Source organism: Triticum urartu, chromosome 7A (genome assembly GCF_056163025.1).
Source record: "Triticum urartu cultivar PI428250 chromosome 7A, HENAU_Tu73, whole genome shotgun sequence".
Classification (NCBI taxonomy): Eukaryota; Viridiplantae; Streptophyta; class Magnoliopsida; order Poales; family Poaceae; genus Triticum; species Triticum urartu.
Window position 1 is genome coordinate 718,670,433 of NC_141879.1, and position 14,080 is coordinate 718,684,512.

General features: G+C 50.2%; 1 protein-coding gene across 1 annotated transcript; it reads left to right on the top strand.

Annotated features, from left to right (window-relative positions):
- The first annotated feature begins 337 nt into the window (after nucleotides 1-337).
- Nucleotides 338-13,795, top strand: LOC125520497 (protein PSK SIMULATOR 2). The gene is made up of 12 exons (XM_048685445.2): nucleotides 338-913; nucleotides 2,260-2,585; nucleotides 2,681-2,773; nucleotides 2,874-2,964; nucleotides 3,111-3,204; nucleotides 3,315-3,409; nucleotides 3,667-3,736; nucleotides 3,819-3,922; nucleotides 4,304-4,423; nucleotides 4,791-4,867; nucleotides 4,986-5,030; nucleotides 13,002-13,795. Exons 1-12 carry the CDS (start codon nucleotides 701-703, stop codon nucleotides 13,546-13,548), a joined length of 1,875 nt encoding a protein of 624 aa, XP_048541402.2. The 5' UTR covers nucleotides 338-700; the 3' UTR covers nucleotides 13,549-13,795.
- Nucleotides 13,796-14,080: the final 285 nt, after the last annotated feature.

A 14,080-nucleotide genomic window follows, 5' to 3' on the forward strand; every position in this document is an offset into this window, starting at 1 on the left:
GTCGCGCGCTGGGCTGCCTCGTTTGTTCGTTTTACCTCAAACGGATGAGGCCGGACAGAATGGGGTCCCGCAGTGGAGTTGGCCTAATTCACGATAGACGACTTGGAGCAAGGTTTACGACACGGTGACAGTCGAGTGTTAACCTAAGGTTCTTAATTTATAAATAAAATCAAGATCTACTGAGATCAAAGAACTTTCCTATCGTATGCACAACCTTTTGTACGGCGGAAGTATAAAACTACTCGGCACACGGAGTAGCTGTTGCCCAGTAGTGAAGGCAAGGTGAAAAGGAAGGTAGAGAGAAGGGGGTGAGGACGGGGCGAGGTGGGAAAGCGGCTGGTTCTGGTGGGAAGAGAATAGCCGAATAGGATTGTGGGAGGGAACAAGTCAAAGGCTGCGAACGCAACGCGACGGCGACCAGCCGAGGGGCGACGACGACGACGACGGCGACGCCAAAGGAAACCCAAAAGCACCATCCTCCTCCCTCCATCCGTCCATCCAAACATCACCCTCCTCGTCTCGTCTCGCCTCTCCGTCCCATTCCCCCGCCCTCCTCCCAACCAATCCCGCGCCACTGCCCTGCCCACTCCGGACTCCATCGTCCTACTCCACGCCTGCCGCCACCCACCGACGCCCGCCGGCGACCGACAAGGGAGGCGCCGAGCGGCCCTGGGTTGGATTCCAAGCCCGTAGGCGCGCCATGGGGTGCGTGTTCTCGAGGCGGGAAAAGCGGGAGGGGTCGGCGCGGCCGCAGGGGAGGTCCGTCCAGCCGCAGCCGTACCACCACCAGCAGAACCAGCAGCAGCAGGCGCAGGCGCTCGGCGCGGTCTTCGACGCGCGCCGGGGCCGCTACGGCCCCACCGACTTCGACTCCGGGGAGATCGCCATCCCGCCGCCGCACAAGCCCCACAAGGTACCCGTTCTGCTCGTCTACCGCTACTCACCAATCTTTGCCTGTGTGTTTCTTTCCCTCGAGCCCGAGCTCTCCCCGCCGGCCGGCCTCCTGCAGCAGTGCCCGCCGGCCGCGGCAGAGACCTTCGGTGTCGCGACGAGCCCCTCTCGTCAGACAGAGCAGGTTCGACTGTGACAGAGTTTCAGAAACTGCAGTACGCGTTCCAATCTGCCCGGAGCAGAGCATACGCCACAGGGAAGCCTGCCATGCCCATGCCCACGCCATGGCTAGTTGTTTCAGCTGCCGCGCAGTTCGGCCATGGCGCAGGATGTCTCCACCATAGATTACTCCGTCCAAACGATGAATCGGCTTGGTTCCGCACAGAGCTCTTCTGACGAACATTGGGATTGGGGAATGAATGAATCAGTCAGCGTGCCCGTCGCCGGAGCAGGGGAACCGGTGGCACAGGAGGCAGAGTCCAAACGTAACGCCAAGTCAATCTTGGCGGCCATTGTTTTTTCACACACTGGAGGGTTGCTCACACACGGATTCCTCTTCTTGAGCCGAGCTTGCTTAATCTGCATTCGGGTTGCTGTCAGCACATAGTATAAGTCTACTCATTGGACTGGTCAAGCCAGTGACCCGGACAGAAACTTCCATCTTTGCGGCTGCCGTTGACCGCCTCTTCGATGCTATCCATGGAGCCTGTGATACTGGCATACTGCACTGCACTTCCCTTGTGGAAATCGTCGAACTTGGCCGAGTTGACTTACTGTCACAAGGAAGCACTGGATGGTGAAGTCCGGTAAAAAATGAAGCGATGCGGGCGTGTGTTGCTGTCGAAATGATTTGGATAAGCAGTGAATGATACATGACAATCGAAACTCAAGTATCTATCTGGTTAAGGGAGTTCGACACCGTCAGTCAGTCATAGATGGCCATGTCTCCACTGTTCTGGTAGCAGCATCTGTTCCAGGGCTGCTTTCATCTGGCCAGTGAGCATAAGGATCATCTTCGGTAGCACAACTACTTGTTTGGAAGGGTTATGGAATTGCCTTAAAGCAGTAGCGTGCGCTTCAGATTGGAAAGATCATACTGAAATAGCAACAAGGTGTCAGTACTTCATAGTTTTGCAACCACATAAGCAGGCCCAGCATAGTCAGTTTGAGATATAGGTGTCTTCCTCTGTTAGTTTCCTTATACAAGCTAACACCTGCTATCCTTTCTTAAAAGGGACACTACAGCTCTCCTTTCTCCCCTTTGCTCTGTGCTATACTCTGTATATTTCCAATTCATCGTTCATACCTGATAGCTGAGAATATATCGGCAGTCTTCTCCCGTTGCCTCTAACATGCTATTTATACCAGGTATCAGAACCAGGTACATTTATCGGAAGAGCCAGCATCGCTGGCCTGGAAAAGGCCGTTGAGGTTTTAGATACCCTTGGCAGCGGCATCGCTAGTTTGAATCACGGCAGTGGGTTTCTCTATGGGGGAACAACCCGGGGAAATAAAGTCGAGATTCTGGCATTCGAAGTCGCGAATACAATAGCTAAAGCTTCCAATTTGTGGAGGTCATGCTCTGACGATAATATAAAAGAACTCAAGGAAGAGATATTGCATTCAGACGGCGTGCGGATACTAATCTCCTCAGATCCCAGCGAGCTCCTGCATATTGCTGCCATCGACAAGAGGTATGGTTAGTTTAAAAGCAATGTTTCATTTTACTTTTTAAAAATTCTTCTTGCTGTAAACGTTGTTGATGTCGATTTTAAATGGAATCCAACAGGGAAGAGCTCGCCATCCTTTCAAGAGAAGTAATTCGATTTGGTGACCTGTGTAAAGACCCCATATGGCATAACTTGGGACGCTATTTTGAGAAGTATGCTTCTGAGAATTTTGCATTTCATTTCGACATGTCATTATTTACCATCTTATCAGCACCTCTTGTTCTGAACACGATGGGTTACTCTGGTGTGCAGGTCAACGAAGGATTCCATGCCCCAGGATCATTCAAAAGAGCATATCGGAACTACTGTCCAGCATTTGATCAGTTTGGCTCAAAACACTTCTGTATGTTCTACTTAATTTCCACATTTCTATACTTTGGGATGTGCTTGTACTTGATAATAGTTCTACCGTTTATGGAGCGGTTATCATAGTTATTGTACTTCTTGAAATTATTGAATCACTAAATAGCTACCGTTTATGGTGTGCAGGAGCTTTACCATGAATTGCACGCGCTGGATAGATTTGAGCAGGATTTTCAAAGAAAATTTCATGAAGAGGAGTCTGTACCAGCAGCTAGACGAGGTACTGCCAGACTGATGACATTGTTCTTAAAGAACTTCAGTAGATGCTAAAACTGTACCACAATTTGCCATTAAAGGATATTTACTGTATTCAATTTTTGCTCTTTGCAGAGAGTGTTATGATTTTGCACAGTGAACTAAAGCGCCAAAGGAAGCTTGTGAAAACTTTGAAGAAGAAATCCTTGTGGTCCAGACCTTTGGAGGATGTAATTATCTTCATCCACATTTACTTCATTACTACTCCCTCTGTTTCTGAATATAAGACATTTTGGCAGTTTAAATTGAACTGCCAAAACGTCTTATATATTGGGCTTTATAAATTGGCCTTCTGTAATTCTGTCTGTTGGGTTATGCCTGGTAGCATTCTGTTGAGACAGTTTTTAATGAATGCGCCGCTACTCACATATTGCCTTTTCGTTCTTTTGAAGGATGCTAACGTTGTTTTGCGTTATCCTATTTCCAGGTTGTGGAAAAGCTTGTCGATATCGTCATTTTTCTGGATAAACAAATCCGGGATGCATTCGGTGAAGCTGGTAACTAATTATCGATTGTCTGCTTTATTGTTCGCACAAAATTTATCTGACAAATATCCTGATGCTTCTTCTGAATAAACAGTTGCTGTAGGTACTGACTTTATGGAGCAAGGTCAGAACAAAAGGCTAGGTGCATGTGGTCTGGCACTGCATTATGCTAACATTATCAATCAAATTGAAAATATAGTAAGTTAATTTGATGACTCACGCGATGTTTATCATGCTTGCTTAGTTCCCTACTTTCCTTAATGTAGTCAATTTCCATGTGGCCTCTTATTTATGTGGGAAACTGTTTCCGTTTTGTTGATGAACCATGCATTTATTTATTTCCCTTTTCTTTCGGTGAGCAAAATATTCGATGGTAGTCTGTAATAAATATCATTCTGTCTCCTAGCTGCAAAATACCAATTGGAAAGTCATTTTTGAAATAAAGAAGTTCATATGTTATCGGTATCACCTAAGTCTACATGCTTCAGTCTATACTCTTTAGCCTCCTATTTGTGACATGTCATTGATTAAGAAACAAGAAAAAGCATAGGGTTCTCATTCTATTGTCTACATATGCAGGTTTCTCGGCCACTCTCTCTTCCTCCTAGTGCTAGGGACAACTTGTACCATGGACTGCCAGAAACAGTGAAGTCAGCTCTGCGGCCACGGTTGCAATCGGTCAAAACTGAAGACGAGGAGGTTTGTCTTGCACAACTCTGAAGAATATTTTATTATTTATGTGTGTGCGTGGATCTGTACTAGAAATGTAAAACCGGTGTATCAAGCTTAGCACTAGCAGAGTTCTGTTTTTTTGTGTGTGTCCATAGCCATGATTCAACAGTTCTAAGAACTGAAAGTTCAGTTGTCTGCATGGGCAGCGTAACTGCAACATATCCGAAGGAGCAAATACACAGGATACTTAGCAGGCATTTTGAATGCCATAGAATGTGATAGGCATTTTGCTTATGTTTTCTTGACAAGAACTAAGGACGTGATTCTGTTGTTGCTAGTGTTGACGCATCAAAGCGTATTACTAACTGCGACCTTTTTTTTTAATTCTCTGCAGCGTTCTGTATCTCAAATCAAAGCCGAAATGCAGAGAACCCTTCGCTGGCTGCTGCCAATAGCAGAAAATACGACAAGGTAGCCCGATCCTTCTGATTTCCAATGGTTATTCATAAACAAAATAAAAATCTGATTTAAATGATCATGTTGTTTTCGTCCCTCTTTCCAAAATTCATGGTTTCTGTACTTTTACCAGAGCACACCAAGGATTCGGATGGGTCGGCGAGTGGGCAAACTTCGGGTTAGTCTCCAGTCTCCACAGATATCATGACCACTGAATTTCGTCGACAATATTGCTTTTTTTTTTTCCGAAAAGGGGGTCTCCCCGGCCTCTGCATCAGAACGATGCATACGGCCATCTTATTAATCAAAAAAACAAAAAGTGCCAACAAGGTTCCACAGTCTCCGGCCAGACAAAAGCAAAAGATAAATGCAGCTCACACAGAGGCTGGCTAAAAATAGATAGGCTGGCTAAAAATAGATAGGGAAACTAAGTGCCTATCCTATTACAAGACCGCCATCCAAACCGGTTGAAGATATCCCAAACTACCATCTCCCAACGGATAGATCCAGTAACCAAATGCTCCCTGGCCTCCATCAGAGTGAGTAGCGACCATGAACGGATCAGTGCCGTAGCTCGGAAAATAACCTGCAAAAAATGAATCTGTGATGTTCTGTTAAAAACCAAATCATTTCTGCAATTTCAGATAGTCCATAACAACGCGCAAACTCCAACCCGAATATGTCTTGCTAATGCAGGCTCAACCCCATTAAGCCATGTCCCAAATAAAGCATTGACCGAAGTCGGTGGAGTAATATTAAAAGCAATATGGACCGTCCACCAAAGAACTTTGGCCAACGGGCAATCAAAGAATAGATGTTTAATCGTCTCATCCCGATCACAGAAACTACACCTAGTAGGTCCTGTCCAATTGCGCTTAATCAAGTTGTCCTTTGTCAAAATAATTTGTTTATGGACAAACCACATAAACACTTTAATTTTTAAAGGAACTTTGACACCCCAAACATGCTTGGAAGTTGGAATAGCATTCGAATTAATAACATCAATATACATTGATTTAACTGTAAATACTCCAGAGCCAGTCAACTTCCAGCGCAATATATCGGGTTGGTGAGACAGTTGAACCTCCATCAGTCTCCTAACTAGATGGAGCCATTGTTCCGAACGATTGCCCGCTAGCGACCGTCGAAACTGAATATTAAGGGGAACAGATTGGAATACCGTTGCCACAAACACCTCGTGTCGTTGAGCAATCCGATATAAAGACGGATATTGAATGGCCAAAGGTGATTCGCCAAGCCAAGTATCCTCACAGAAACGTGTACTTGTACCGTTTCCAATAACAAATCTCGTCCTATTGAACATAGATTGTTTGACTTTCATTAGTCCTTTCCAGAAAGACGAATCAGTCGGCCTGACTGCGACCTGGGACAATGTTTTAGTCTGGAGGTACTTGCTGCGTAGGATCTGCGCCCACATGGCCTCAGTGCCGGAAGACAGCTTCCACAACCACTTACTAAGAAGGCATCTGTTCTTAACTTCGAGATTTTCGATACCAAGACCCCCTTGGTCTTTCGGTCTACAGATGATGTCCCATTTAGCAAGCCGGTATTTTCTTTTAAGTTCATCACCCTGCCAAAAGAAACGCGATCGATAAAAGTCCAGTCTTTTCCTAACACCAACTGGGACCTCAAAGAAAGATAAGAGAAACATAGGCATACTCGTGAGCACCGAATTAATCAATATCAAGCGGCCTCCGTATGACATGAGCTTACCCTTCCAACAGCTCAGTTTTTTCTCAAATCGATCCTCGATGCACTTCCATTCTCTGTTTGTAAGCCTACGATGGTGAATCGGAATACCAAGGTAAGAGAAGGGTAAACTCCCCAACTCGCACCCAAACAATTGCCTGTAAGACTCCTGGTCATCTTTGGCTCTACCAAAGCAGAACAACTCGCTCTTATGAAAGTTAATCTTTAACCCGGTTAATTGTTCAAATAGGCATAACACTAGCTTCATATTTCTCGCCTTGGCCAAATCATGCTCCATAAAGATGATTGTATCATCGGCGTACTGAAGGATGGATACACCTCCCTCAACAAGATGAGGTACCAACCCACCCACTTGACCATTCTCCTTAGCCCTTCCTATCAAAATTGCTAACATATCCACCACAATGTTAAACAGGATAGGGGACATCGGATCTCCTTGTCTTAGGCCTTTATGTGTCTGGAAGTAATGACCTATGTCGTCATTCACTTTAATTCCCACACTCCCTTTTTGCGTAAAGGACTCGACCTATCGGCGCCAGGCTTCATCAAAACCTTTCATACGTAGTGCCTGTTGGAGGAATGGCCACTTAACCTTATCGTACGCTTTTTCGAAATCCACCTTAAAAATTACTCCATCTAATTTTTTGGAATGGATTTCATGGAGCGTTTCATGAAGAACAACCACCCCTTCAAGGATGTTCCTGTCCGGCATGAAAGCAGTTTGGGATTGCTGCACCACAGACTGCGTAATCTGTGTGAGCCTATTAGTCCCGACCTTGGTGAATATTTTGAAACTAACATTGAGGAGGCAGATCGGTCTGAACTGCTCAATCCTCACAGCATCCGTTTTCTTCGGGAGCAAAGTGATAGTTCCAAAATTCAAGTGAAATAAATGAAGCTGTCCAGAGAATAGATCATGAAACATCGGTAGTAAATCCCCCTTAATAATATGCCAGCACTTTTTATAGAACTCAGCCGGGAACCCATCCGGGCCGGGAGCCTTATTATTTTTCATTTGTGCAATAGCATCTAACACCTCCTTTTCTGAGAACGGGGCAACCAGGATATCGTTATCAGCAGTAGACAATTGAGGCACGTCCTCGATCCTGGACTCATCGAGGGACACACAGTTGTCCTCCGGCGGTCCAAATAACTGTCTATAGTAGTCAGTAATATATGTTTTGAGATTATCCTGACCTAAAATAGTACCCTCATCCTGCTCTAGCTGAAAGATCCGCTTCTTTCTGTGCTTACCATTAGCAATGAGGTGAAAGAATTGAGTGTTCGCGTCCCCTTGGACCACTTCGCGGACCTTGGCACGCAAAGCCCACTTCAGTTCTTCTTCTCGGAGAAGTTCCTTCAGCCTCTTCTCCGCCTCATTTTTAACCTGGAGCTCGGCGGGCAGCAATATCGCGGATTCGGCTTTTACGTCCAAGGCCTGTACAAGAGAGAGGAGCCTATCCTTCTCAATCTTATACACCCCACTGAGGTGCTTAGCCCAACCCCGTAAGAAACTTCTCAAATGCCTAATTTTGTTCTGCCAGCGCTCAACCGCCGTCCTTCCTCCAACACCCTTGGCCCACTCCCTGGCTATGATGTCTAAGAACCCCTCGCGTTCGAACCAGGCCATCTCAAATGAGAAGGTGTTTTTGTTTCCCACATGGTTCGGCTCCCCTGAGTCAACGAACAAAGGTGTGTGATCGGAGATTCCCCGCGTGAGAGCTTGCACCGTAACAAGAGGGAACTTCTGTTCCCACTCCACGCTGGCGAGAACCCGATCAAGCTTTTCATACGTCGGATTTGGCAGAGCATTAGCCCAGGTAAACTTTCTACCAGAAAGCTCTATCTCCCTTAGATCTAAACTTTCAATAATGGTATTGAACATAAACGACCATCTGCCGTCAAAGTTATCATTATTTTTCTCCTCTCTCCTCCTAATGATATTGAAATCACCCCCGACCAAAATCGGCAGTTGTTCGGACCCACAGATCCGAGCAAGATCCGCCAAAAACTCCGGTTTAAGCTCGGGTTGGGCGGCACCATAGACCGCTACCAAGGCCCAGTTGAACCCATCAACTTTAGACCTAACTCGAAACTTTACCGCGAAGTCACCCATTACTACACTTCGGACTTCAAGGGAATCGCACCTCACACCCAGTAAGATACCTCCCGATCTACCTCGTGGCGGGAGACAATGCCAGTCGAAATCAATACCACCCACCAGAGAGGAAAGAAATTGTGGCGCAAAATTCTCTCTACCAGTTTCCGACAAAGCAATAAAATCTAACCGATGTTCCAGAGAAGCTTCAGCAAGAAATCTTCTTTTAGCCAAGTCCTTCAGACCTCTGCTATTCCAAAAGATTCCTTTCATAGTTCATCATGGAATTTTTTAGCAGTCTGAAACCTAGCACTCCTACGCACTGCAGAGTCAGGATAAATCTTTCGTTTCCACTTACGCTTAGGTTCCGTGGGCTCCGTCACCCGGTCCTCATCACCGGGCTGAACGGAATCAACAGCTACATCACCTAAGGGCTCATCACCACCCTCAGACTCCTGATTGGAAGGTGCTAGATCCGCACATAGGTTATTTAGCACTCTAACCCCTAACGCATCAATTTCCTCATCGTTCATGGGTTTGACCGCAGCAAGATACCGTATAGTCTCTAAGGCCCGCTCCGCCTCTAGATCTAACATATCATTCACCGAATTGGAAATTTCATTATCAGTAGCGCCGAGTGAAACTCCTAACTGGTTTGCATTATTAATAATCTCCTCAGGAGCATAATGCAATAAAGAATTAGATATGTTAACGGACATACCAGAAGATATCGCAGCATCTTGAAGCTTGGCCGCCCTCATAGCGCACCGCTGCTGCATATCATCCATCTCCGGAAGGTCCATAACGCGAGCACTCATCCGTCTCCCCGTCAAAACCGGGTCTGGGACCCCGCCAAAGGCAATAACCTCCTCTCGCGACTGAGGAGGCCGCGGGCTCCCAATGCCCTCGGACAGGTGTCTGGCGGGTAGGACAAGAGACGGGACGACTGGGGCCACCTGCCCCAGCCCTCCTCCTGCCCCACCCACCGGCTCGGAGCGAAGCGTGGAAGTCGTCGACAGTGCGGTCCTCCTGACCGCAGGCGAGGAACTCGTAGGAGAAGCAGTCCGCCCGACTACCGGGGAGGAGGGAAGAGCCACGGCTACCTGCCCCAGCTCTACCCCCAGCGCAGCCGCCGGCGCGGGAACCACCGCTCCAACCGGAGAAGCAGGAGCCGAGGCCTCCTGCCTCGGGCTCGCTACCCCGGTACTGGCCAAGTCGACCGGTCCCGGCGTCGCAGTAGGAGAGGAGGCTGGGCGACCTCCCCCACGGCCGACCAACGCCGGCCTCACCGGAGTGACCTGCAGTAGACCACGAGAAGGAGAGGCCGGGACCACCTGCCCTAGACTCCCCTCCCCATAGAGCACCTCCGAGCCTGTCTTAATATCCCAAGTCGAAGCCACAAAATTAGGAGGCGAACCCACCTGAGGCTCCACCTCCGTCTCCATCCCAGGATTAGCCACCACCTTAAACTCCAAAGGAGGAAGCATACACTCAAAGCAATCCACAGACTCAACCCTGTCACTCCAAAGCCTAGGAGGCGCCGAAGATGGCTCAAAGGACCCAAAACGCAATGTACTCATCGGTACCGTCGGGGCCGGTGCAGGTTCGACTCCAGAACCATCACGGGGTACCTGAGCAGCCATACTAGTCCCATTGGCCCTCTCTCGTCCTGCCTCCTCAGTCGGGTCCTCACGAGCACCGGCATCACCATCCCCCTCGTGCATGTCCATATCAGCCCCAGAACCCACATCGGCCAACAACTCGACATCCTCAAACTCTATCTCGAGAGAAAACACCTCTCCCCGATAAAACCAGTTAACCATGTTCGGGATAAAATCAATGTCCAGAACGCCCACTAAGATCCGGGCCACCCCATGTGCACGGGTAAAAGCCATGTCGTCTTCCTCAGTCTTACCCACCAGCATACCCAAACTCGCCACAACTCGAGCATCGGTTAAAGCCTCAGATGGGGCCCCTGAAAACCGCATCCACACCTGTGTGAGCGGTTTGCCCTTAGGCTCCTCCTTTTTCCACTCGTGGAACTCCAGGATACACTTAGTACCAGGCAGCCTGCATAACCCAAAACTCAGCAGCTTCTGTAAGTCGTCCACCATTGGGAAATCAACCCTAAAGACATTGTCCTCGATCCGAACAAGCTCCCACTGAAAGTCACCGGGAACCAATCCTGAAGTCTCCGCACAATCTGAGCCTCAGACACCACCTCTCGGGTGGCTTTCACAATGCCAGTAGTCATACTCTGAGCCACAACAGTAATATCCCTCGCCGCCGGGGACTCAAAGAAAGTGAGTTCGGCACAATATACTCCATACATCGTGAGCACAGGAGCCTGGTCACGCATAACCGGGCAGTCCCCCATAACATGGGCATTCTTGCCACACAAGCTACAAAGTTCCGCTACACATTCTGCAATAAAATGGCCTTTCTCACCACATCGATAGCATAACATCTTTTCTTTCTTACGAGCCCATTTAGATGCCCTCTCAGACTCAGCCATGTCCCTTACCTCGGCATCTCCACCAGTATTAGGGACCTCCACATTGTCCAAAGCCGTCACCACCTCCATCGGCTGGCTAGGCAACTCAGTCGACTGCACATGATCAAGAGCCATAACCGAAGAGGCCTGGTCAACCACAACCGGTGTTGGGGGCGGCTTGCGAAACCGACCACGACCACCACCCCGTCCACCACCACGGCCACCACGATGGCCACGGAAACCACCTCTCTGCCGGTCGTTCGGGCCCGAAGTCCCTTCAACGAAGGTACCCGCCGGACCAAGGAAAGGTCTCTCATCCGAACCATCACTTTGCCAGGCGTATCCGCGTCCACCTCCCGTAGATGACGACCCTTGGTTTTGGCCTTTTCCATACACATCATAGCCATCATCTCCCCACTGCCCTCGGGGCGGATCCGATGACACGGCAGTCACGTTGTCAGGTCTCATCTGCGTCTGTCCCGATCGATTATGCTTCGGCCTCGTGATGTGATGAGGCGGTGGTGCTGCACGAGGCTGCCCACCGGCATGGGTAGCCTGAACCCCCGGCCGTACCCCAACATGGCCAGCTGGTCTAGGATCATCATGTACCAGCGGCCTTGGCGGTGCAGCTCCACGCCCCCCGCCGAAGTAGACGGATGCCTCGGCGGAGGCGCCCCACGTCCCGCGGCGGCCATCGAGGGCGGCCTCACCCCGGGCTGAACACCAGGTCCACGACCCATCGTGGCTGCAGCCGCTCCTGCAGGAGCTCCGGTGCCCCGACCCACTGGTACGGGCTGCACCCCGCCACGACCAGAGCCATGCACAGGCCGGGGCAGGGCGGCCCGGCCACCGGCTGCAGCAGGCGGCGGCGCACTCCCGCCACGGCCAGCCCCCCCGTCAGAAGTTGCCTTAGGGAGCACCGGCTGCCCACCACGCCCGGCCATGGTCCCGAGCGGCGGAATACGGCGAGCCCGGCCGTCCCCCGGCAGCAAGGATCAGCGCGATGGCTTGGAGCCAGGAACCCTAGGTCGCGGCGTATGTTTCTGGAACGACGTACGTTTCTGGCTGCATGCTTCGATGCCCTGTACGTATGCCAAGGCCCGATTTGACTGGGCCTCATACCCAGCCGAACCCAGCCCAGCAACACCCCGCGGCCCAACGACCGAAACCCCCCCCCCCCCTCGCGGCCCAGGAGTGAATTCAAACGCTCCTGGCGGAATGCACCGATCTAGGACGCCCTGACCGCCGGCTGCGCCGCCGCGGTCACCTCCGGCGCCGATCGAGCCCAAGTCCGGCGAGGAATCTTTCTTCTAGTGACCGTAGTCCAAGAGTCCGGTCGAATCAGATCAAAAACAGTCAAATTCGAAAGACTAACCTTAGGTATAGGGCCCCGCCATGGCCTGACTGCCGTCGCCGGTGAACGACGCGACGCACCATCTCCTTCCTCTCATCCGGATGTAGCCCGATCCGCGACGGATCCTCCACCGGCACTACCGAGTCGACGGTTGCGGCTACATCATCCTCGTCGTATCCTGCATGAAATAAATCCAAGATCAAATCCGATGGAGTAGGCGACGCCGGCGAATCCCCCGACTCCGCTCCGTCGCCGTCAGCCTCCTCGTCGTCCGAGTCTAGAAGAGCCCAGAAACGGCCGCCGACGCCTGCCCGAGGTGCGGGGCGAGGCGCCGCGGTGATGGCCTCCACCGTCGCCTGGGACGTCGCCCGGGGAGACGCCCAGGGAGTCGTCATCCTAGTGTGCCTTCGTCGACAATATTGCTTATACACTCGTTTGTTTGCTAACATAGCCTGACTTAATGATATAACAGGAGTGACATGGACGAGAAATCGGGCTCCCGGCACAGCGTGACCCGGGTGCAGACGCTGCACCATGCCGACAAGGCCAAGACGGAGGAGCACATGCTGGAGCTGGTGGTGCTGCTCCACCACCTGGTGCTCCAGGTGAAGAGCCGAGGCTACGGGCACAACAAGTCGACAAGGCGGGAACGGTCTCGGTCCCGCAAGGGAGGACCGTCGTTGTCAGAACCGCCGCCTCATGAAGCAGACACCACTAGGCACAACACGTCGCCAATGAACAACAGCCATGGCAGCACGTGCCCTAGCCCGCTGTCGGACTCTGACCGCGAGACGCTGGACCACCTGAGCTTCAAGCGGACGAGGAGCTACGGCCGGAGCAAGAGCTCCGAGCCTCGGCCCGGCAAGGGGAACAAGGCGCACCGGAGCTGGGACTTGTGCCGGAGCCATGGCAGCTCGCCGGCGAGGGAGTTCGGCCGGGGCTCGACCTCCGGGCGTGAGATGGTGAGGGACCTGGATGTGATAGATGGGCTGGGTAGAACGACTATTTCGTTTAGTTAGAGAGAGAGAGAGAGAGTGAGAGTGAGAGAGAGGAGAGGTTTGGTTTGCACAGGGTGAGAGTAGGTATTCTTTGGCTTTTGCCTTCTTCTTCTTCTTCCGGCTCGTCGATTCGATCGTATATATCTTGTATATGTGTTTTCTATCATCATATATGTTTGGCTAGTTTCTGTAAATATATAGATTATATATATAACGGTGTTACAGTTGTTGGTGATTTGAATGGAAATATAGCGGGATTCAGAACCGATGTTCAATCTCTTCACCTTCTCCACTTCGCCACTCCCCCCTTCACTTATTTTTGCGAATACTGCATTATCCTTTTTCGGTTCAGAATGAGTGGAATTTATGTTGCAGGGTGATACCAAGTAGGCCTTATAATACCTGAATTTTCGGTGTGTCTGGCAGCTTGTCGTTACCATTGCATTTGACTTTGTAAAATATCTTTAATCAAGAGAACCTTCCAACAATGAAGGAAGGGTTACCCCCCGATTTCTATTTATAGAAACCATTAGTGGTCTTATAACCAAAGCGA